At 39.9% G+C, this 26726-nt stretch overlaps 1 protein-coding gene across 3 annotated transcripts in view; it reads right to left on the minus strand.

Moving 5' to 3' along the window:
• Positions 1–26726, minus strand: part of plxdc1 (plexin domain containing 1) — a 225821-nt gene that overhangs the window by 100724 nt on the left and 98371 nt on the right. For all 3 annotated transcript variants that reach the window (XM_042755525.1, XM_042755524.1, XM_042755523.1), the window contains exons 3-4: positions 16017–16160; positions 15753–15822 (exon numbers count right to left, since the gene is read on the minus strand). In XM_042755525.1, coding sequence (XP_042611459.1) covers positions 15753–15822; positions 16017–16160 — 214 coding nt within the window. The remainder of the gene's footprint in view (positions 1–15752; positions 15823–16016; positions 16161–26726) is intronic.

Genomic DNA, 26726 nt, shown 5'->3' on the forward strand with positions numbered 1-26726 from the left:
GAATATGAAGATTTTGTGAAGCAAGATTTCTCTGTGTCTGATGAACGCGTCGGAAAATTTGTGTTTGACAAGATGCAGCAGACTGTGAAACTCTACGTTTTGGAGTCTTACGAGGAATATACATACATCTGAATGCGACTACCTGATTTTGACTGCAGTAGATTGGGCATACTTTTACAATCAAATTTGGAGAGAATTGAATTATGGTGGAAAATTTTGGTACTTTTTCCAGTGGCATGGTGCCACACAGGGTACTGTGTGACCAACCCATCAGAAAACATTTCCATATCAGTCTGTTTGAACAAAACGCTTCATGACCAAAATTATCTTATGCTGGTAAATAAACATCGGGAGGACTCTGAAACAAACTTTTTGTCTCAAAGCAGTGATGAGTCTGACCCAGATGAGTATGTTCGTGACTGGTCTATCCCTGAGGATAACCCTTTCGTATGGTGCAAAATGAGTCTATATTTTGAGCAAAGCGATGTACCCGTGTTAAACACCATTTTCTCAACAAAAACTGTTTCAGCCAAGTTAAATGATCATGTTTGTGTATTCAGTATGAATATGTTTCTGGTATAACAAACTTGAACAACAGGTGTTCCTTGCTGCGTTCCTGGCTGTATGTTTAATAATCCACTATTGGATTCAGTGTTCCCTATATTTATCTGTTAAAACTGATATATCACATTTTTTAATTGTACCTGAATTAATTTGCCAACTTCTTAACAAAAATACTAATAAATGACAGCATTACCTTGTAATCTTTAATCAAAATATCTTCCGGCGAAAAATGAAATCTCTTTGGTGGCATATGCAAGGCTTTCGTCGGTCAATCCCTATCCAGGCCAACTTAACCCTCCTCTACTTTTGAGTAACAAACAAGACCTCTTCCCAACATTTGCTCAAATGTACGGCTCAATACAGAAAATCCGTCATTACTTTGTCATGACTACGGCTATGCTGCATAGCTGTAAGAGCGGCCGTTCTCATAAACTCTGCAGTTAATGCTTACTTGTCCATACCGATTGGATACAATGCATATTGTAACGTTTGATCAAAACATTATCTACACAGACCAACAGAATCAACTTCAACAATCCAATCTAGCTGATCCTGAAGCACTCTGCAATTTTTCCAGAAATTCAACCAGATATTGAAATTGCAGAAGACTTGGACCGTCGTGGATTAAAACAGTCAATCCAGATTCTAGGAAACGGTGACACCATTATCGATTAGGTGACAAAGTTTACATCTTGGAATGAAACAAATTAAGAAAAGGATGTCTCACACTACTGGCGCTGCTGCGGATGAGCGAGTGGAGGATGAACTAGTGGAGTGCAACTGCACCGCGGGAAAAATGTGTCCTGTAAATGGCGTCATAGACACTACATTTAAACAATGTTACAGAGACCAAATGATTGTTCTGATGCGCACAGTCATCGACAATGCGTCCAATCCGAATCATGATTTTAAGGATGTTCCAAAGCGTGTAGCAAACCTCAAAAATGAAATGGATGACGCAAGAGATCTAAGCAATTCATGGGCCAATTTGACAAGAGTCAGTATTGGCAGCAAAGTGCCAATCTGTGTAACTACCAGAAAAATTCTGGATGTGATGTCTGAATGTAGCGGTGAGTTTGGAGTCACTGAGGTCCTTGGCATGTGCACGTATGTAACAGAATTATGCTGTCGCTTGTTCAAAAACATTATGACTCTGAGATCTTTGAAATTATTGAGACGCTAGTCGATTTCATACTAGCCCGAGACATACTGGTATGTGTACATTTTCTTTTCTGGCTAGATAACCTGTAATGTCATTACTATTGTTTGTAATAATAACTTGAATATTTTGTTCACTACATCAATGTATAAATGTAAATTCAACAATATACTGTTGAAATAAAAGTTTTAATCACTCTTGTACTTTTCTCTGAGTTCAGTTTTTGGATTTTAATGATTTTGCATACGCCATTATCCTAAGCGACTTCCAAATGAGTATGATAGAAGTAACAAGTCCTGGATAGTCTAACAGGAATAGAATGTTCGAGAGAATGAAAAATAATTATTAAGAAACGATCTTGTATCTTATATCTGATATAAACTAGGATAGTATAATAATATAATGTAAATGTCTCAAAAGAAGACGGCGGGTTAAAGCGATATTTTATTAGATCAAGCAAATTCACAGAAATATTGTCCTCTAACATCTCTAATATGACATCAAAACTAGGAAACAAAGCACAAAGCCTATTAATTAATATTAGATGGGGAAATACTACAAGAGTGGTGAAACTGCGGTAAACAAATTCAAACAGAAAGAACTAACAAAATCATGGAGACATATAAATCGTTCTTGTTTCAAAGTGTAACCCTATGAGAAACTTTGTGGTTTATATCTCAGAACGGTGTGACGCAGTAGCGCCTTTTAACACTAGGATAAAGTCAAGATATCTAGCAATTTTAGGCTTACTTATTAGGAATAAGACTAGTGTGTGAAAGAGTTAGACCAAACATTTGTGTTGTTAGGCTATTTTGTGCTCATTGTCATTATAAATATTTGTACGTTTACATACATATCAGCGTATTTATGAAACACTGTTACAGAATTTGGCTTATTGACATTCAATGAAATATTTTATTAAAAGATAACGCTGAGGACTGTTTGAGTAACACTCTTTCAAGTGTTCGCCCAACTACCAGAAACCTGTAGCTCTATCATAAATATAAGTTTCACGCCTGACACTTTTGTTACTGACTAAAAACAAATATTTAAGCTAAACAAACATTTACAATTGAGATTTTAACAGCTGTTGACCTCATGAATTCTTAAAGCCAGACATGACAACACTCAGTTACAGTCATACTTGTTTCCTGGAACAAAACTAAAGGCGGATGCCTAAAACACTACGACTGAACAAAACAGACTGAATCGTCGCTTTCGCTTAAAACAACTGATTTATTAATGTCGTGTTTAGAGACACGTACAAAGAAAATAGTGTTTCCTCACCATCTTCAACTTTAAGTGTTTTAAATGTACAGAGAAATAGTTAGATTGAGGCCTTGTGTCTTGCGGCATTTTTGTAGACAGATCGGAAAGTGTTATTTCAATTAATAACGTGTTAACAAACAATGGTTCTTTGTGTGATTTCATAATAAAAGCATCTAAATTGGAAAACAAACTATTATCTTTTATATTAAAACTTATTAAAAAATTGTTTAGTAGCACACAGTTGTGTAAGACACGAACCAAAACATCTCATTAATGTGTTATCAGTCCTTTTTCACATATTTTGTGTACTATCAATTTTAAGATCATACGGTTTATCGTGCCTGCAGATTATATTTTAAAGTTGTTAAGCTAAATCAATGAGTTTATTAAGACGATTTATTCTTTCTATAGACTTATACTTTAGACATGTAGAACATATCCTTATTTTTAGTTGTTTGACCCTCAGATTAAAGGAATGCATTCGCCTTGATAAATTAAACTTTGTTTCAAATTGCAACGACTTCAGTTTTCTCCTTGTTTAACTGAAGAACTTTTTTGCACATCCAATTGTTAATTTCATCAACGCATTGGCAGAGGAAGTCAATGGGGCTGTAGTCATTTGGTGACAAGTCTATGTAAACCTGGGTAACATCTGCAAAGCTGTGATAGGCAATTTGGTTCTTTCTCATTATTTGACCTAGTGGGAGCATATACAGGATAAACGAGAGTGGAGCAAGAATTGAGCCTTGTGGAACTCTGCATGTCATGGACGTCCACTTAGACTTATGCGCTCCTATACTCACATAATAACCTCTCCCCTTCTAAGAATGACCTGAGCCAATTGATTACCATCCCAGAAAGCCTGACCCAGTTTCCCAGTCTCTCTAGCAGTATGTTATGATCAACAGTGTCAAATGCAGCACTCCGATCTAGTAGTACCAGCACTGATAATTTGCCATAATCAGAGTTTAAGCTAATATCATTTAAGCTAATATCATTTATTATCTTAATGAGCCCTGTCTCTGTGCTGTGATGCGGTCGGAAACCATATTGAAAATTGCCCCGGAATCCATTTGAGTTTAAGTAGTTCCTCAGCTGATTAAAAACTGCCTTTGTTTTAATAGTCTTGCCTGTAAAAGGAAGATTTGATATTTGTCTATAGTTGCTCAATATGGTGTTATCAAGATTTCTCTTTTTCAGAAGGGATTTAACAACTGCAGTTTCAGGGAGTTTGGAAAAGTCCCAAAAAAAAGGCGTTCACCACTTCTACCAGCTCTGCTTCTAAACAGTTAAACACACTTTTGAAAAAAGATGTGAGAAGTGTGCTGAGATAGCAGGTTGATCATTTAAGGTGCTGTACTATTTCTTCCAAAATGTTGCTATTGTTGTTTGTATGCAAGTGTTGTTTAAGTTATAAGGTTTGAGAATAAGGTCTGTCTAGCTGTAGCTAGTTCCACATTGAAAGCATGAAGGCTGTCTTTATAGATGCTTTAGTGAATTTCAAGTTTCTTCTTCCGTCACATCTGCTCAGCTTTTCTGCATTGTCTTTTCATACTCTGTACTGCTGTTGATTTTCTCCAAGGTGAATGTTAGCTCATGCCTATATTTTTTAGTTTCATCGTAAACTAGGTAAGCAGGGACTTGTAACAATATGTTGAACATCTGATAAGTTGGTCAATCACATATACAGAGTTATATCTTACTGCGGTGCTATAATACAATGGTTGAACTTATTGTTACAATGCTTCAAATTGGGGCCAGGCTTGTATTATGAGCATACCCTTATTTGTCAAACTAGTCTTAAGGGATATTATTCACATTTTTAGAGTTAAACAGGTTAATGAGAGAGTTTGAAGAAAAAATGTTTTAGGTTAAAGATGTGATTTAACTACAAACATCCAACCACAGAAACATAACACTGTGTTTTCCCCCAACAAACCAGTTGTAACAAATAAAAATAAAAAAGTCATAAGAAAGTTTGTTAATATGACTGTAATGTAGACTGACTCGGTCGAGTATTCGAATCCATTTGCAGAGATGTTTATTGCAGATGTAGTCAAACACAGGGATAAGGCAGATAATCGTAGTCAAAATACAGCCAAAGTTCGATATAACAGCAGGAAGTCCATACAGCAAACAAATCCAAATCGTAATCCAAAAGACAAAGTCAAGAACAGGCAGGGAAACATACATGTGGCAAAAACTATGGCAATGAGAAAATGCTTGGTAGAGACAGGGGTTAGCTGGCAATACTTCGCAATGTATTGAACAACTGAGATGGCTTTTAACAGGAAGCTACAGGAAGTGGAGAGAGAAGAACAGCACAGTCAGTATTGGGGAGATGGCTCCCTCTGGCGGCTGGATGAATGGATGGCTGATGTTACAATGACAGAATCACGCTGAATTTATGAGTTTATGCATTTATACTGTTTCATGTACTTGCTGGTTACTGTATACATATTCAAGAGAAATGTATAAACTCAATTGTTTTAATCAATCTAAAGCTTTTAGTCTGTAATTACAAATATCTTAGAGAAAAATCTTTCACACATTCTATTTTCATTTGTCTAAGGATTTGAGTGTGGACATTAATTGGTGGACATTAAAGCTAAACAGATTACATTTTAAACAATTTTTAACAGTAATATTGAACTTTACATATATTATAGTTAACATCTTAAAACATCTGTATCAGTAAGATATTTATATCATCACAAGCCGTCAGAAAAATCAGGTGGGGGTGACTTATTGATGGACTTATCGATTATTTTATTATTTCTTATCAATTATTTGATCAAAGCTTAGTAATATAAAACTGTATAGACCAGCTTGTTTTTATTTTAATAAATAAAACATTATAGTGTGAAAATAAATATTAATTAATGGAGAGGAAGTTGAGCAGGTGGGATCTTTTAAATATTTGGGTACAGAAATTCACTCCCAGTTTAAATTTGATAAGCACTCAGAAAGTGTCTTTAAGAAGGCATATCAACGTCTAGGCTTATTGAGGAAATTAAGGAGCTTTAATGTAGAAAAAGATATTCTGATTGTGGTGTATAAATCCCTTATCGAATCTGTGCTTACTTTCAACATTGTATCCTGGTATAACTTTCTTTCTGTTAAATGCAAAAACAGATTTCTAAGGATTATAAACATAGCTGGTAAAATTATTGGTGAGAAACAAGTAACCCTGTCTGATCTTTATATTGTGGCAGTAAAAAGGAAAGCATCTGCTATTGTGACAGACTCTGCCCATCCTCTGCACAGCTCATTTGATTTACTTCCGTCTGGAAGACGATTTAAAGTACCTTTGGCGAAAAAGGCCAAATATAAGAAGTCTTTTATCCCGACGGCCGTTGACATTTTAAATAGGAAATAGGGGAGGGGGTTATCTTAAATTGTGTGGTTGTCTGTTGTATTGTATTGTTGTTAGCTGTGTATTGATAGTTGTACATTGTTTGTTGAGCCTCTTGTCTAAAGACAATTTTCTACCCCTGTGGGGATAGACAATAAAGCTTTTTGAATTTGAATTTGAAATATGGTGCATTAAAACATCATGGTTAATGATACCGTTTTTAATGAGAAAGAAAGTGTAATCTGCTGTAAATATTCTGTGAGAATAACTTTCTAAAAGTTATTTTTGTTGCAAACAAACTTATGACAACTGATTTTCAGTCTAAGTCTAATACATAAGGAAAACTCTCTGTAAGTGCCTTGCATTCACCAGAGGCTCATTTGACTACTTCTAACCCCTGCATTAGAGCATCATAGTTTTAGGTTGGAAAAATCTACAAAATTTTACTTGTTTGTTAAAACAAAAGTTATGTCATTGTTTGCATGCCTATTCTTATTTTTAATAATCATACTGCTTTTCATCATCTTGTAGAGATGCACAGTGTGATGGTAAAATTTTTCATTTGTAAAAGGTTTGTATAAGACATCGTAAAAGTTTCAATGTGATTACTTCCACATGGGTAAACAGCATTATGTTTACAAGCATAGCCTGAAGTCTGTGAAAATAACAGGACTGTGTATTTTACAACCATTACAAAATAATAATGTTTATGCTGTCACGGTTAAATCCGAAATGTGCTCTAAGCTACCTTGATGTTATTTAAACAAGCTTCTTAAAACAAAGTGTAACATTACGGTGGTAAAGATAAATGTTCTCTGGACCACTTTTCTGGGAGTTAGATAGAGTAGGTGGACAACCAAAATGGGTAATACCACCGAGTGTACCGCCGCAGGGCCGCGGCTTTAACTGCAAGTCAGTTGTGTGTTAAAGTTATTCGCGAAACTACCGTCAGGTGGTGCAAAGGCATGGGTTGCAAACTAAAATTTCGGTTTGTAAATGGAGATGAAACAACAAGTAAAAGAACAATAACATTATAATATAACATTGTAAACACTTAAAAAACCATTTGAAAATTTACAGTGAGTTAATTTTTTTAAAACGTGGGATGGTCTTAGGCTACAGTCTACGCATCAAAAATTAAAAGAAAGACCTTTACACCAAAGCTGTTACTGCATGCTATTGTTGTTAAACAGTCATTAGAGATATAGATTATAATGGAGTATTATCTGTTTCAGCTGTTTGATCACGCTGGTACCTCATGCGCACATAATCATTGGAAACAGCACAGCTTTTTGGCATTTTTTGCTCATTATGATTTTTTTTTCCATCAATACTGAAACACGTGAACTACAAAGCCTATTTTACCTAATGAATAATACTGTAGTTTAGCTTCAAAATGGGCAACATCACGAATATGGAAACATTTGGATGAAAACATCCACTCAATTAAACTGCTGTAAAAATGTATCAGATAAATATTTTTTCTCAATTTTTTTTTGCATAAATCTATTTATCAACCTCAGTCCTGATCAAAACTACCAAATGTTTTTAAAAAAAAATTCAAGATTTTAACTCTTTAATTGCCAAGTTCATATATGATGTCACTGATTTCGTCTATATCCTTCTGTCAGGATATAGACGAGAGGCAGAGGTAAGTGAATCCAAACACAGTGTTTTGTTTCAGAATCACAAGTGCAAAGTGAGTTTTCAGTGACTTCTGGTGCGGGTTCAGTGCAGATTACTCAGTGCGGGGTTGAATGCAGGTGAGCACGTCTACTGAAGATATGTCAATGCCAAGCCGTCACAGTTCGTTAATACTGGTCTCCCTTTCTTTCAGATGCGGACGCAACCAAGCAAGCTCAAAGGAAAACACTGGAAGTTCAGATGAGCATCTGATCACAGGTAACAGGGGATTAAGCAGGAGTCCTGGAAGCAGTAGGACAATGACACAGAGGTTAGTGTTTCAAAGGTGAGTATACGTTACATCTTTGAATCCGTGGCGCATCAACAGGTCAGGAAACAACAGCATATGGTCTGTTCCTGTTGGAGGTTTGACATTAAAATGGGGTTGTGGTGAGTGTTTTATGGTGTGCTGTGATGAGGTTGGTAATGGTGAGCAGGTGCGGGTGATTAGTACTCTGGGGAGAGTGATCGTTGTGAGGTGGATGGGACCGGGCTTGACTGGTCCCTGACAACCTGCTGATGCAATATTGCTTCCAGATTCATCGGTTGAAAGACCACTGGAGAGGGAGTCAGTAGTTAGCCGTGGAGTATGCATTGTCCGCGCAGATACAGGGTTAGACAGCCACTGGTAGCCCCGATTGTTTTTATAATCCAAGGTATCTCGGCGGTATTTCCGTAGTTTCACTTCCAATTTTTCCTTTCTGTAGCTATCCAAAAGGGCAGTGCAGCGATCATCAATATCTTTTAGTTGTTGAGAGTCAAACTTATTTTTCATTTCATGTTGGACGTCGGTGATTTCCGCCCGCACGTTTGAGATTTCTTCATTCACATGTTCAGTGACCAAAAGCATAAGGTCCAATGAGCATTTGTTTAAGATGTCACACCGCTTTTACAAAAACTCTTATTAAGTTGTCCTATAGTGGGTTCCTTATTGATTCTAAGTCCCCTTGGAATACGTTTATTCCTCCAATATTGCGAAAGGGTTGAGCCATGTAGTAAATTACGGATTTCCTTCTTCTTCAGAAATTCCATTTGCTGGGATAAAGACCCAAGGATGTCAGTCGAAAGTGTCAAATCTGGTGGAAATAAAATCCTCTCAGAATCTATTTCGGAAAAGGCCAGAGTGAAAGCCCTTGTGTCTGTAAGTTTATCTATGTCATCATAAGACATGGTGATAATTGTCTATGGAGGAGCAGCATCTAAAAAAGTCTAAAATTATAGTGGAGAAGTTGTGTTTAGATATTAGGTATTTTAATGTGTGTGATTAGTTGTAGTGGAGAAGGCGCGCTCAACTCCCAAGTCGCACTCTCAAGATATGCTTTCATAAATTTATTCGTACCATGTCTTACACAGACGCGTTTCGGCCTAAGCCATCATCAGTGTGTACCGTGAAACACAACAAAGGATATTTTAAAAAAGACATCACAGGTGAAGATAATATGCTTTCAACTAAAATATTTGGTTTTAACAATTTTTTGCAGGTCTTGGGCTTTTACTTTGGTGAAGATGGTGTGGTTTTGAGATTGTGTTTAAATATGTGAGAGAGTGGAAACGTTTCATGAATTTTGTATTAGCAATTGAAAAAAAACTGTATATGTAGTAAAAAGGATACTTTGAGATTTTGTGTTTTGAACTAACATAACAGAAAATTTCCTGAAATGTTTGTAAGATTAGTACTAAAAGTTTTGCAAAGCAATAATAACAATAATAATAATAACTATATTTAATTTTTTAGATTTTTATATTTGAATATTGTATTATTGTAGAAATGTAGCACATTGCTCTCTTCAGTTTGAACTTAATTTAACTGTCATGTCTGTTTTGGGGTTTGGGTCATGTTTATGTCACGTCTTTCATTTGGAAGTGTTGTTTAGTCATGTAATTCTCTTTTCAGTCATTGTGATCTTGTATTTTAAGCCCTCTTTTTTGCCAAGTTACCTGGATCCTCCTCTGGCTTGATGTAGTCAGGGGCCAGAAGAGTCAGAGGAGTTGAAAATGCAGCCCTGGCTGAAGAAAGGGCTCTGTTTGGGCGGGGGAGGATGGGGGAACTGGGGTAGTAGTTAGAGTCTCTGGAATGTGCTCAGAAGGTGGCGGTAAAGCACAAGATTTGGTGTGATCCATCAATAAACAGAAGAAGAAGTTGTTACCTTCCACCTCCATGGTCTGTGAGACTTCTTAGGCTACGCCCACACAAAGCCAGAGCTGTCCCTATCCAATCTTTTTTCAGTGTATTTTATATGTTTATATGTGTGCAAATTATTAGTTTTATGTGACACAAAACGATGTCGTATACATGCCAGACGAGTATGTGGCGCTGTAATTCTGCCACAGAGATACACTAAAACGAAGAAGAAGATTTGGACTATGCGCATAATCCTTGTGCACAGTATACAAATGATACAGTGTTAATGTTCGTTAATAAAAAGATAATCGTTCAGTGTTTGTTCATGTTTTTATTGCTGTTACGTGACGTAGCGGTGTCTGACTAGGCTGATGACAACATGGTTTCAGAAAAATATATGGATTCGCTGTCCAGACAAAAATACAAGGGCGGCATTTTCAAATTAACCACTCTGGGACTCGGTTTCAAAAAAATATTGGTTTCACTCTCCCAAAACGCCGGATCCATGTAGACGAAACGCTTATATGATACAAAATGCATGCGTATACAGCAAACCGCGTCTCTGTGTTGACGGGGCCTTGGTTTTCGCTAAAAAGAGCTGGGTAGATTACTTATAAATTGTAGTCTGTAACTGACTGCATATTACATGATAAAAACTGTAGTTAGTAACGCAATCTAGGTTACTCATTTTAAGTAATGTATTCTAACATCTTTTTAGAGTACTTTTTTATCAAACTTGTTTTAAACATAGCATTAAACTTACCATACTGATATAAAAAAAAAAATCTAAGTGAAAGAAAATATATTCCATTTTGTTAATATCAACATCAGAAAATACATTAAACATTACATTACACCAGGGTTTCCTAAACTGGGCTTAATGTAAGAATTGCAGTGGGTTCGTGAGTTTATAAAAAGCGAATAATTAATAAAATCACAAAAATGTAAAATAAAAATAATTTATAAACTTGAACACTAAAAAGAGAAAAATTGTTTACTTTGTGACCATAAACCAACATCAGAAAACTGTAAATTATTCTAAACTGCTCTAAATTGTGAATGTGTTGTTAAATTATTTAAAAATATTATCTTCCTCACTGCATTCAAGCAGGCTCGGGTTACCCCACTGCTCAAAAAACCTACATGAATCACTTCACTTACAGATAGCTACAGACCTGTCTCTCTCCTTCCATTCATAGTGAAAACCCTCAAAAGAGTTGTTTTCAACCAGATACCATTGTTTATCTCACAGAACAACAAACTGGACGCTAACGAGCCAGGTTTCAGGATTGGCCATTCAACTGAGACTGCGCTACTGTCAGTCACGGAAGCCCTGCGGATTGCAAAAGCTGATTCTAAATCATCAGTTCTTATTCTGCTGGATCTATCTGCTGTTTTTGACACTTTCAATCATCAGATCCACCTGTCTGCCCTCTCATCACTGGGCATCACAGGCATTCCACTTCGTTTGAATGCTATCTCACTAGTTGGTCTTTCAGGGTGGCTTGGGGAGGGGAGGTATCCAAAGCATATCAACTTGTCACTGAGGTTCCTCAGGGATCAGTTCATGGACCCCTCCTCTTCTCCACATACACGACATCACTGGGTCCCAACATAAAGGCACATACAGCCTACCATTGCTATACTGATGACACACAGCTCTATCTTTCATTTCAACCAATGATATCTCAGATCATTATTTAGTTTTTGCAAACTTCATATAGCTAAAACTGTCAATTCTACTTCTTGTTACAAGTATGGTAGAACCGTCACTTCTACCACAAAAGAATGCTTTATAAGTAATCTTCCTGATGTATCCCAATTCCTTAGCATATCCAAAACCTCAGAACAACTTGATGATGTAACAGAAACTATGGACTCTCTCTTTTCTAGCATTTTTAAATACAGTTGCTCCTTTACGCTTAAGGAAGGTTAAGGAAAACCGTCTGACACCATGGTATAATGAGCACACACACACCCTAAAGAGAGCAGCCCGGAAAATGGAGCGCAGCTGGAGGAAAACAAAACTAGAGGTATTTCGTATTGCTTGGAGGGAAAGTAACCTATCCTACAGAAAAGCATTAAAAACTGCTAGATCTGATTACTTTTGGTCTCTTTTAGAAGAAAACAAACATAACCCCAGGTATTTATTCAATACTGTGGCTAAATTAACGAAAAATAAAGCATCAACAAGTGTTGACATTTCTCAACATCACAGCAGTAATGACTTTATGAACTACTTTACTTCTAAAATTGATACTATTAGAGATAAAATTGTAACCATGCAGCCGTCAGCTACAGTATCACATCAGACAGTGCACTATAGATCCCCGAGGAACAGTTCCACTCATTCTCTACTATAGGAGAGGAAGAATTGTATAAACTTGTTAAATAATCTAAACCAACAACATGCATGTTAGACCCTATTCCATCTAAGGTCCTAAAAGAGGTGCTTTCAGAAGTCATAGATCCTCTTCTGACTATTAATTCCTCATTGTTATTAGGATATGTCCCCAAAACCTTCAAACTGGCTGTTATTAAGCCTCTCATCAAAAAAACACAACTTGACCCCAAAGAACTAGTTAATTAAAGACCGATCTCGAATCCTCCTTTTCTGTCCAAGATACTAGAAAAGGTAGTATCCTCACAATTATATTCCTTCTTGGAGAAAAATGGCATCTGTGAGGATTTCCAGTCAGGATTTAAACCGTATCATAGTACTGAGACTGCTCTCCTTAGAGTTACAAATAACCTGCTCTTATCACCTGATCGTGGTTGTATCTCTCTATTAGTGCTATTGGATCTTAGTGCTGCGTTCGAAACTATTGACCACACCATTCTTTTGCATAGACTAGAACACTTTGTTGGCATTAATGGAAGTGCATTAGCATGGTTTAAATCATACTTATATGACTGCCATCAATTCGTTGCAGTGAATGAAGAGGTATCATATCGATCACAAGTGCAGTATGGAGTACCTCAAGGCTCAGTACTAGGGCCGTTACTCTTCACGCTTTACATGTTACCCTTGGGAAATATCATCAGGAAACATGGTGTTAGATTTCACTGTTATGCTGATGAAACTGGATGATGAGTAATTTCTTACTTCTAAATTCTGAAAAAACAGAGATGTTAATTATAGGACCTAAAAGCTCTGCATGTAATAACCTAGAACACTGTCTAAGACTTGATGGCTGCTCTGTCAATTCTTCGTCATCAGTTAGGAACCTAGGTGTGCTATTTGATAGCAACCTTTCCTTAGAAAGCCACATTTCTAGCATTTGTAAAACTGCATTTTTCCATCTCAAAAATATATATAAATTACGGCCTATGCTCTCAATGTCAAATGCAGAAATGTTAATCCATGCGTTTATGACCTCAAGGTTAGATTATTGTAATGCTTTATTGGGTGGTTGTTCTGCACGCTTAGTAAACAAACTCCAGTTAGTCCAGAATGCAGCAGCTAGAGTTCTTACTAGAACCAGGAAGTAGGATCATTTTAGCCTGGTTCTGTCAACACTGAACTGGCTCCCTATCAAACATCGTATAGATTTTAAAATCTTGCTTATTACTTATAAAGCCCTGAATGGTTTAGCACCTCAGTATTTGAATGAGCTCTTGTTACATTATAGTCCTCCACGTCCGCTCCATTCTCAAAACTCTGGCAATTTGATAATACCTAGAATATCAAAGTCAACTGCGGGTGGCAGATCCTTTTCCTATTTAGCGCCCAAACTCTGGAATAACCTACCTAACATTGTTCGGGAGGTAGACACACTCTTGCAGTTTAAATCTAGATTAAAGACCCATCTCTTTAACCTGGCTTACACATAGCACACTAATACGCTTCTAATATCCAAATCCGTTAAAGGATTTTTAAGCTGCATTAATTAGGTAAACCGGAACCGGGAACACTTCCCATTACATCTGATGTACTTGCTACATCATTAGAAGAATGCCATCTATGCTAATATTAGTCTGTTTCTCTCTTATTCCGAGGTCACCATAGCCACCAGATCCAGTCTGTATCCAAGTCAGAGGGTCACTTCAGTCACCCGGATCCAGTACCTATCCAGCCCAGATGGTGGATCAGCACCTAGAAAGGACCTCTACAGCCCTGAAAGACAGCAGAGACCAGGACAACTAGAGCCCCAGAGACAGATCCCCTGTAAAGACCTTGTCTCAGACAACTACTGGGACAAGACCACAGGAAACAGATTATTCTTCTGCACAATCTGACTTTGCTGCAGGCTGGAATTGAACTGCTGGTTTCATCTGGTCAGAGGAGAACTGGCCCCCGACTGAGTTTTTTTCTCCATTCTGTCACCGATGGAGTTTTGGTTCATTGCCGCTGTCGCCTCTGGCTTGCTTAGTTGGGGACACTTCATTTCAACATCACCTACAGCTCAACATGGCAAAGACTGAGCTTCTTGTCTTCCCTGCCACTCCAACTCTACAGTATGATTTCTCCATCCAGCTAGGTTCTTCTACAATTACCCCATCAACTTCGGTCAGAAATCTTGGTTTAACCTTTGATGACCAACTGACCTTCAAAGACCACATTGCAAAGACTGCTCGATCTTGCAGGTTTGTATTGCACAACATCAGAAAGATCAGGCCCTTTCTAACTGAGCATGCTGCACAACTTCTTGTCCAGGCCCTTGTCATTTCTAGGCTGGACTGCTGCAATGCTCTTCTGGCTGGTCTTCCATCAAGCACAATCAAACCTCTACAAATGATTCAGAATGCAGCAGCACGACTGGTCTTCAATGAGCCGAAAAGAGCCCATGTTACACCTCTCTTTATCTCCTTGTACTGGCTAACGGTTGCGGCTCGCATCAAGTTCAAGACATTGATGCTTGCATATACAGTAGAACAGCCACAGGCTCAGCACCTGCCTACTTCCACTCACTACTATGAATTTACATTCCCTCCAGAAGTCTGAGATCCGCTAGTGAGCGATGCCTCTGGGTACCATCACAGAGAGGCTCAAAATCACTTTCCAGAATATTCTCATTCACCATTCATGGCTGGTGGAATGATCTTCCCACCCCTATCCGGAATGCGGAATCCCTGACAATTTTCAAGCAACAGCTTAAAACTCATCTCTTTCGAAGCTACTTGACTTCATCACAAAAAAAGGTATTTCTCTTTATTTATTCCTTCTCTTTCTAGCTTATTTGAACAATGTCTAAAACTTGGTATTACAAGCACTTCCTGTGTCTGTGTTTGCCTCTTTAAGAAGAATCGCTTTATGTATCCCCCAGTTGTAAGTCGCTTTGGATAAAAGCATCTGCAAAATGACTAAATGTAAATTTACTGGTGTGCCAAGTTGAAATTTGGTAAGGAGCACTGAGTAAAGAGTTTTGAAAAAAGGGCCTAGATATTGAAAAAAAAAAAAAAAAAAAAAAAAAACAAGATAAAAGATCTAAACTTCAACAAGGACAATCTGACCAGTCTTGAATAGTACAAAAGAGATCATGGACGCATCTCTTGTGAGCCATTTTCTGTGTCTGTGTGCTAAGGCAAACACAAACCAGTCTGATATGATCCAGATGACCTGATGTAGGAGAGAGGTGAATAGAGTCTATATACAATACCTCCAGTTGCTATGGTGATTTGTCTCACTTGATGTCCATAGAAAAGGAAGTCAAAGGTTAGTGCCACCCGCTAGTGAGGAGACAGGGAGTATGATAAAGAAAAAGATATATGAGGAAGACATAGAAAGAAAAAGGAAACGGAGGCAGGGAGTTAAAATTCTAAGTAACAAAATTACAAGCTAAAATAAGATGTTTCTTTAGCCCATGTGAGCCATGTGCATATTTTCCTAAGAATACAGAAATATCTCTGCATGGTTGTCTCACCGATGCTTGTCGGTGTGTGTTGGATAGGATAGCGTGTACTCTGACAGGTCCTTGATGCACTGAATCAAGATCCACCCAGAGATCCTGTGTGTGTTTGTCACCAGGACCAAAACTGCGCCAGGAGTAGTACCTCTGGGAATCCTCCTGAGAAACAAATAGAAAGAATATGTAAAATATATCAACTAAAAAAAAAAAAAAAAAAAAAAACACGAACATTGTTTAAAAATAAGTAGGATATGGAAGAAGAGGTCAAAAGAACCAGATAAGGACAATGTACATACAGCAAAAATAATTTTTTTCTTCAATAATATTTGCATTTGGTTGGTTGGTTAGTTGGTTGATTGGATTTGATCACACATACACACAAAAATAATAAATTAATTAATTAAATTGTGTAGTTCTTGATGATTCATCAATATTATTATAAATCCTTAAAGAATATGTACGCCCTGCTGTTAAAAATGAATTTTCTCAACACTTAGTAGAACAGAACATAGATTAGCCTTAGAGCTGGCATACATTTATTACAAGTAGCCTACACAACTCTACAGTGCTGTGAAAATTTATTTGTCTCCTTCCTGATTTCTTCCGTTTTTATTTCCTACTAAATAATTTTAGATCTTCATTTTAGATTTTCACAAAATAAAACAAAAATCTGAGTAAACACATACAGTTGTACATATTTCATTTTTTACTGAAGAAAAAAAAAGTTATCCAACACCTATCATCCATGTAAAAAAAATTACTGCCCCCTTAAATTTAAAGGGGTGGTTCATTGCAATTTCACTTTTTTAACATTAGTGTGCAATGTTGTTGTTTTTAAGCATGAACAATATCTGAAATGTTACGAAGCTGAAAGTTCAGTGCAAACGGAGATATCGTCTTTTAAAATTCTGGCAGTTTAATGCCTACAAAAACGGCTGGTAGGGACTACAACGAGTTACTTCCTGGTTTTGTGACATCACAAACCCAGATAAACCCCACCCTCAGGAAAAAGCAGCAAAGGGGGCAGGGCCAAGAAGAGAAAACTAGAGGTGCACATAAAAATCTGTTCATATATGAATCACGATTCTGTCTTCTAATGATTCTAATGGATTCACTAGTTTCAAAATCAATGTTCTAAAGCAGTGGTTCTTAATACTGTTCCACACGTCCCCCTGCTCTCTCTCTCTCTCTCTCTCTCTCATTCAGCTCAGCTCCAGCAATGAACTGTTAAAATTATACTCATATTTTCACATAGCTACTGTCACGGTAGGAAATCCATTGGTTCCTCCGTGTCATGTTTTGTGTTTGTTTTTGTACTCACGTAGTCTCCATGTGCTCGTTTGGTTGATTGTTGTCACCTGTGTGTTGATTGTCTCGCTCCAGCTGATCCTCATCTCCACTCAGCTACATAAACTCACTCATCTCTCTGTCTGTTGTCAGATCCGCATTCATGTCTCAGCTTCCCAGTTGGATTACCGTCTCCCGTGTTCGTGTTCTGGATTGTGTTCGTGTTGTCGTCTTCGTGTGAGTGTTCCGGTCTGTTCCTGGTTTCATCCATCGACCGGCCTTCACATTCACCACCGACTTCACCATCAGCACTTCTCACGCCACCGTAGACCTTCTCTCACCATTGCCTACATACTGGACTCTATTATCAATAAACTTCTTCTGATTGCCTGCATTTGCCTCCTCCTCTTTTACGAGCCATCACAGTAGGATCTGACCATCATGGAAGCAGCAGGCGATCGCTCCCCATCTCATCTGGAGGAGTTTCTGCAGAGAGCCGTTGGTCGTATGGATCGCCAAGACAAGGCGATAGATGAGATGGGTCGAGCTTTCCAAGCAATGGTGACGAAGGTGTCCGAGCTCGCTCTCCAGGCTCAACAACAACAACCGCCACCCGCTGCGCCTCCCACGCCACCCACACCGCCGATCGTCTCCGGGGGGATTTCCCAGTCCGAACCACGCCTCCCCATCCCTGAGAAATATGCGGGTGAGCCAAAGTTTTGTCGATCATTTCTGTCTCATTGTTCTCTGCACTTCGCCCTGCAGCCCCGCACGTTTAACACCGAGGAAAAGAAGGTGGCATTTGTCTTGTCACTACTGACGGGGAGGGCTGCCCTCTGGGGGACGGCGGTGTGGGAGAACCAAGACAGCTGCTGTGCCTCGTTCCACGCCCTTTCGGAGGAGATGAGACGGGTCTTCGACCGGTCCGTCGCCGGGAGGGAGGCGGCTAGACTTCTCACGGACCTACGTCAGGAAGACAGGTCCGTATCCGACTATTCCATTGAGTTCCGCACCCTGGCGGCGGAGTGTAAGTGGAACGAAGAGGCGCAGTGGGATCACTTCCTGCATGGGTTGGCTGACCGCATCCAACAGGAGATCCGCGCCGTCGAGCTCCCCACTTCTCTCAATGGCCTGATCGACCTCACCATCAGAGTAGACAACCGACTCGACCAAGCCGCCAGACGGAGGGGGAGAACAGTTCTCGCGACCAGACCGGAGGCTCAGCGTCAGCGCTCAGAGGTTGCGGTCAGCCCACCGGGAGATCTTGAACCCATGCAGGTGGGGGCGAGCTCGGCTCTCCCGGGAGGAGAGGATCAGGCGGAGATCCCTGGGACTGTGTTTACACTGCGGCAGCCAAGAACATCACATCCAGCGCTGTCCGGTAAAAGACCAAGCCCGATAGTAAGACGGAGGCTACTATCGGGTGGGATCTCTGCCAGGAAGACCTCATCTACATCGACACTCCTTCTGGTGAGTCTACGGTGGTCCACCCACGCACTCGATCATCACGCTTTGTTGGATTCTGGGGCCGAGGGTAGTTTCATGGACTTTAAGTTTGCTACTAGACTCAACATTCCTCTCACCTCCCTCAAACACCCCATTGCACCTTTTGCACTCAACGGACACAGACTGCCAGTCATCACACAGACCACTTTACCTGTTTCTCTCATCACATCTGGCAACCATACGGAGGAGATTTCATTTTACATCACGGACTCACCTCAATCTCCCATTGTTCTTGGTCACACCTGGCTCCAGAAACACAACCCCAGGATCGATTGGCGCCTCGGATCTGTGGCTAGCTGGAGCGAGGAGTGTCATTGGTCTTGTCTTTTGTCTGCTGGTGTTAATGTTTCTGAGTCTGTGTTTCAGGGGGAAGCAGTGGATTTGGCTAACGTGCCCGCGGAGTACCACGACCTGAAGGAGGTGTTCAGTAAGTCTCGTGCTGATTCTCTTCCTCCTCATCGTCCCTATGACTGTGCGATAGAGTTATTGCCAGGAACTTCTCCGCCTAAGGGCAAGTTATATTCTTTGTCTATTCCAGAGACGGCGGCCATGGAGAAATATATATTCAGTTCTCTAGCAACGGGGTTCATCCGCCCTTCTTCTTCTCCAGCGGGGGCGGGGTTCTTTTTTGTGGGAAAGAAGGACGGATCCTTGCGACCTTGCATTGACTACCGAGGGCTGAACAACATAACGGTAAAGAATACCTATCCTTTGCCGCTTATGTTTTCAGCTTTTGAGAGGTTGCAGGGAGCGTCCATTTTCACTAAATTGGACTTACGTAATGCTTATCATTTGGTCCGCATCAGGGAGGGGGATGAGTGGAAGACTGCCTTTAACACCCCTAGAGGCCATTTTGAGTACTGCTTGATGCCTTTCGGGCTAACGAACTCGCCGGCAGTCTTCCAAGCACTCGTTAATGACGTGTTGCGAGACATGGTCGATCTGTTCATATATGTTTACCTGGATGACATATTGATTTTTTCTTCATCTCTCCAGGAACACGTGCAACACGTACGACGATGGGTGCTTCTGCGGTTGCTAGAGAATGGATTGTTTGTCAAGGCGGAGAAATGCGTTTTTCATGCACAGTCTGTTTCTTTTCTAGGACACATCATTTCGACTGAGGGTGTTCGCATGGATCCTGAGAAGGTTAAGGCTGTGGTAAATTGGCCATCCCCAGAGTCTCGCAAGGCCCTGCAGAGATTTCTGGGGTTCGCCAATTTTTACCGGCGTTTCATTCGCAATTTCAGCCAACTAGCCGCTCCTCTGACGCCGCCTTGACCTCCCCTAGTTTGACGTTCAGGTGGTCAAACGCAGCCGAGGCTGCGTTTGCCAAACTGAAAAGCTGCTTTGTTTCAGCTCCCATTCTCGTCACCCCTGATCGCTCACGTCAATTCATAGTGGAGGTCGACGCGTCAGAGGTGGGGGTAGGAGCAGTGTTGTCCCAACGCGCATCCTCAGACGGAAAGGTGCATCCTTGCGCGTATTATTCTCACCGTTTATCTCCTGCAGAAGTTAATTATGACATTGGCAATCGAGAGTTGTTGGCAGTCAAACTTGCACTGGAAGAATGGCGTCACTGGCTTGAAGGGTCGGGTGTACCTTTCATTGTATGGACGGACCATAAGAATCTCGAATACATTAGAACCGCCAAAAGACTTAACTCCAGGCAGGCTCGGTGGGCATTGTTTTTTTCGGTCGTTTCGATTTTACACTTTCTTACCGGCCGGGTTCCAAAAACATCAAACCCGATGCTTTATCCCGTCTTTTTGAGCGTTCCGATCGTACTGCTACTCCCGAGCCCATTTTACCGGGGACCATCATTATCTCCGCGCTCAGATGGGAGGTCGAATCGAAGGTGTTGACTGCCTTAGAAGGGGTAACGCCCCCGGCTCGTTGCCCACCGAACCGATTGTTTGTGCCGGAGGGGTTACGGTCAGACGTTCTCCAGTGGGGTCATTGTTCCAGTGTTGCTTGTCACCCAGGGGTTAGTAGAACTAGGTTTCTAGTCTAGCAACGATTTTGGTGGCCTGGTATGGCTCGTGACGTCCACGGCTTCGTCTTGGCTTGTTCAGTTTGCGCTATTGGTAAGACTTCCAATCGACCTCCAGATGGGTTACTCTTACCGGTGTCTGTCCCTTCGAGACCCTGGTCCCACATTTCGCTTGATTTCATTACCGCCCTCCCACCCTCTAAGGGCAATACGGTGATTTTAACCGTAGTGGACCGGTTCTCGAAGGCGACTCATTTTATTCCCTTGCCCAAATTACCATCAGCCAAGGAAACAGCGGTAGCTGTCATTGACCACGTCTTCCGTATACATGGCCTTCCGACAGATGTGGTTTCTGACAGGGGTCCCCAATTTGTGTCCAAATTTTGGCGAGAATTTTGTAAATTGTTAGGAGCGACTGTTAGTCTTTCTTCCGGGTTCCATCCCCAGAGCAATGGTCAAACTGAGCGAGCCAATCAGGATGTCGAAAGGGTTTTGCGATGTTTGGCTTCCAATAATCCTTCGTCCTGGTGTCAGCAACTCTCAATTGTGGAGTACGCACACAATTCTTTACCAGTGTCATCTACGGGCATGTCTCCATTTAAGTGTAGTTTAGGGTACCAACCACCTAATTTTGTCAGTACGGAATCCGAGGTTTCGGTCCCCTCCGCACACGCACTAGTCCAGAGGTGTCACCGCACCTGGACCAGAGCTCGCAGAGCTCTGCTCCAGGCTAGGTCGCGCACCAAGGCTAAGGCCGATCGCCACCGGTCGAAGCCTCCCCGTTACGTCGTCGGTCAAAGAGTGTGGCTTTCAACCCAGAATATTCAGATGCGTTCCGTTTCAAATAAGCTTGCTCCCAAATTTATTGGCCCGTTTTCTGTTACCAAAATCATTAATCCGGTAACAGTGCGTCTTAGCCTTCCTCCGGCGTACAGGAGGGGTTCATCCCGTGTTCCATGTGTCCAGAATTAAACCGGTGATTTTTTCCCGTCTTAACCCGCCTGCCCCGGTTCCCCCCCCGCCTCGTATCGTTAATGGGGAAACCACATATTTGGTTAATCGTATTCTGGACTCTAGACGGAGGGGACGCGGATTTCAGTACTTGGTGGATTGGGAAGGTTACGGTCCGGAGGAGAGAAGGTGGGTTCCTGCTCGGGACATACTGGATCACCGCCTTATTGATGATTACAATCTACAGGTAAAGCAGGCTGGGAACGTCAGGTGACGTCCTAGGGGAGGGGGTACTGTCACGGTAGGAAATCCATTGGTTCCTCCGTGTCATGTTTTGTGTTTGTTTTTGTACTCGCGTAGTCTCCATGTGCTCGTTTGGTTGATTGTTGTCACCTGTGTGTTGATTGTCTCGCTCCAGCTGATCCTCATCTCCACTCAGCTACATAAACTCACTCATCTCTCTGTCTGTTGTCAGATCCGCATTCATGTCTCAGCTTCCCAGTTGGATTACCGTCTCCCGTGTTCGTGTTCTGGATTGTGTTTGTGTTGTCGTCTTCGTGTGAGTGTTCCGGTCTGTTCCTGGTTTCATCCATCGACCGCCTTCACATTCACCACCGACTTCACTATCAGCACTTCTCACGCCACCGTAGACCTTCTCTCACCATTGCCTACATACTGGACTCTATTATCAATAAACTTCTTCTGATTGCCTGCATTTGCCTCCTCCTCTTTTACGAGCCATCACAGCTATGAGAAGCGTTAAACATTGCATGCAGTTACTGTATTAAAGCTTTAATCAGGATAAAACTGAATATTAAAAGCTAACATAAGCAGTAGCATTTACAAATAACAGCATATCTAAAATATGAGACAACAACAAACAAAAAACATAGGCCTACTCCTCTTCAATAATATCCTCTGCTTCTCAGTCAGGCTCAAACTGCTAAGCGATATTAACAAGCCATTGTTTACAATACAACCGGAGCACATGCCGCTGAGGTGAGGGGCGGGACGTTTAGCCTGTGCGCTAGAGGCAGTTTAGCCAATCACAACACACTGGGCTAGCTTACTAATCAGAGCCCATTGCCTATTTCTGAGGGAGGGGCTTCATAAAATAAGGAAATGATCAGCCCATTTCTCAGAGAAGGGACAGAGCAGTGTGGAATAAAGATAAATTGTGAAAAATAATGTTTTTTTGTTTGTTTGTTTGTTTGTTTGTTTGTTTGTTTGTTTGTTTGTTTGTTTGTTTTTTTAAACGAAGCATTAACACGTTAGATTGCATCCCATAAACACAATCAAGCCTAGAAAAAAAAACACTGAACCACCCCTTTAAATTCTGGTTGCTTATTTGAGCCATTCAGAGGTGGACTACCTCCTTTGCACACCACCAACACTATACTTGACCATAAGTATGATAATCTTTGGTCCTTACCGCCATGGTTTTAGTGAGTGTGTTATCTGAAAAATGTTCATTGGCTCACTTTAAGCTCTGAAGCCATGATTCCAGCTCTACTTTCTCTACTAGCTGCAGAAGATAAGGAAGTAGAAATAAAAATAGTCAATTTGTCAATATGTTTTATGAGCGGTGGAAAAGAAAGTATATGACCTAGCAGAGGGATTAAATAATCGCCAAATATAGCAGTAAGGATAAGGTTATACATTATTGAAGTTTTTCGGAACAAAAAACCTGAAAGTAAGATTAATTTGGTTAAGATCTATCTAAACTTAACAAACATTACAAAATTCATATCGGCACCTATAATTTCGAAGTCAGAAAATTTCAAGACATAAGCTGAGAGTAAATAGAAAAAAATAGTATCAGCAGTACAAGGAGCATAAACTGAAAGAAATACATTAATCCTATTTTCCATCACGGTTTTTAATTGTGTTATTCTACCATCTGAATCAGAGCCTTTATCCAAAATAGTGATATTTAGAGTCCCCGCACCAGTATACCTTTAGTTTAAGTATCCGTAGCTTAATAAGATATCACTTCATAAAACTTGTTGTTGCATCTGCATACATCCTCTTCTTTCAGATAGGATTCTTGAACTAAAGCTATATCAATCTATCTTCTTTGCAAAAAATCCAAAAAACCTGTGCGTTTGTGAGGGGCATTTAGGTCATTAATATTGCAACTCAAAATATCAAGATCAGTCTGCTATCAAATAAAAATGCTGCATAATGGAACAAGGTACAACTTAGAAAAAGAAATAATTTGTGTCTACCAGCAAACCACCCCATACCCTTTCAGGATTTCTCAAAGGGCAGGCTTCAAGTATAACTTGTTTGAGGTATTGGTGCTTCATATAACATTAACCAGAGAAACAAATGTTAATGATAAATCCCCTGTGATGTTTGTACTGGCTACTGTATACAGGCCACCAGGGCACCATAAAGACTTTATTAAAGAGTTTGCTGATTTTACATCCGTGTTAGTGCTGGCTGCAGATAAAGTTTTAATTGTTGGTGATTTTAATATCCATGTTGATAATAAAAAAAGATACATTGGGATCAGCATTTATAGACATTCTGAACTCTATTGGGGTTAGACAACATGTCTCAGGACCTAATCATTGTCGAAATCATACTCTAGATTTAATACTGTCACATGGAATTGATGTTGATGGTGTTGAAATTATGCAGCCAAGTGATGATATCTCAGATCATTATTTAGTTTTGTGCAAACTTCATATAGCTAAAACTGTAAGTTCTACTTCTTGTTACAAGTATGGTAGAACCATCACTTCTACCACAAAAGACTGCTTTGTAAGTAATCTTCCTGATGTATCCCAATTCCTAAGCATATCCAAAACCTCAGAACAACTGATGATGTAACAGAAACTATGGACTCTCTCTTTTCTAGCATCTTAAATACAGTTGCTCCTTTACACTTAAGGAAGGTTAAGGAAAACAGTCTGACACGTGGTATAAAGAGCACACTCACACCCTAAAGAGAGCCGCCTGTAAAATGGAGCGCAGCTGGAGGAAAACAAAACTAGAGGTATTTCGTATTGCTTGGAGGGAAAGTAACCTATCCTACAGAAAAGCATTAAAAACTGCTAGATCTGATTACTTTTGGTCTCTTTTAGAATAAAACAAACATAACCCCAGGTATTTATTCAATACAGTGGCTAAATTAACGAAAAATAAAGCATCAACAAGTGTTGACATTTCCCAACATCACAGCAGTAATGACTTTATGAACTACTCTACTTCTAAAATCGATACTATTAGAGATAAAATTGTAACCATGCAGCCGTCAGCTACAGTATCACATCAGACAGTGCACTATAGATCCCCTGAGGAACAGTTACACTCATTCTGTACTATAGGAGAGGAAGAATTGTATAAACTTGTTAAATCATCTAAACCAGGGATCTCCAACCCTGCTCCTGGAGAGCTTCCATCCTGGAGACTTCAGTTCAAACCCTGCTCCAACACACCTGTCTGTATTTATCAAGTAGCCCTGAATACCTTGATTAGCTGGTTCAGGTGTGTTTGGTTAGGGTTGGAGCTGAAATTTGCAGGACAGTAGCTCTCCAGGCACAGGGTTGGAGACCCCTGATCTAAACCAACAACATGTATGTTAGACCCTATTTCATCTAAGCTCCTAAAAGAGTTGCTTCCAGAAGTCATAGATCCTCTTCTGACTATTATTAATTCATAATTTTTATTAGGATATGTCCCCAAAGCCTTCAAACTGGCTGTTATTAAGCCTCTCGTCAAAAAAACACAACTTGACCCCAAAGAACTAGTTAATTACAGACCGATCTCGAATCTCCCTTTTCTGTCCAAGATACTAGAAAAGGTAATATCCTCACAATTATATTCCTTCTTAGAGAAAATGGCATCTGTGAGGATTTCCAGTCAGGATTTAGACTGTATCAGAGTACTGAGACTGCTCTCCTTAGAGTTACAAATGACCTGCTCTTATCATCTGATCGTGGTTGTATCTCTGTATTAGTGCTATTGGATCTTAGTGCTGCGTTCGACACTATTGACCATACCATTCTTTTGCATAGACTAGAACACTTTGTTGGCATTAATGGAAGTGCATTAGCATGGTTAAATCGTACTTATATGACCACCATCAATTCGTAGCAGTGAACAAAGCGGTATCATATCGATCACAAGTGCAGTATGAAGTACCTCAAGGCTCAGTACTAGGGCCGTTACTCTTCACGCTTTACATGTTTCCCTTGGGAAATATCATCAGGAAACATGGTGTTAGCTTTCACTGTTATGCTGATGATACTCAGCTCTATATTTCTTCGCAGCCCGGCGAAACATACCAATTTGAAAAACTAATGGAATGCATAGTCGATATAAAAAACTGGATGAATAGTAATTTCTTACTGCTAAATTCTGAAAAAACAGAGGTGTTAATTATAGGACCTAAAATCTCTGCATGTAATAACCTAGAACGCTGTCTAAGACTGGATGGCTGCTCTGTCATTTCTTCGTCATCAGTTAGGAACCTAGGTGTGCTATTTGATAGCAACCTTTCCTTAGAAAGCCACATTTCTAGCATTTGTAAAACTGTATTTTCCATCTCAAAAACATATCTAAATTACGGCCTATGCTCTCAATGTCAAATGCAGAAATGTTAATCCATGCGTTTATGACCTCAAGGTTAGATTATTGTAATGCTTTATTGGGTGGTTGTTCTGCACAATTAGTAAACAAACTCCAGTTAGTCCAAAATGCAGCAGCTAGAATTCTTACTAGAACTAGGAAGTATGACCATTTTAGCCCGGTCCTGTCAACACTGCAACAACAATAAGCAAGATTTTAAAATCTATACGATGTTTGATAGGGAGCCACCCTATCAAACATCGTATAGATTTTAAAATCTTGCTTATTACTTACAAAGCCCTGAATGGTTTAGCACCTCAGTATTTGAACAAGCTCTTGTTACATTATAGTCCTTCACGTTCGCTGTGTTTTCAAAACTCTGGCAATTTGATAATACCTAGAATATCAAA

The sequence above is a fragment of the Cyprinus carpio genome, unplaced genomic scaffold (genome assembly GCF_018340385.1).
Source record: "Cyprinus carpio isolate SPL01 unplaced genomic scaffold, ASM1834038v1 S000006717, whole genome shotgun sequence".
NCBI classification, from domain to species: Eukaryota; Metazoa; Chordata; class Actinopteri; order Cypriniformes; family Cyprinidae; genus Cyprinus; species Cyprinus carpio.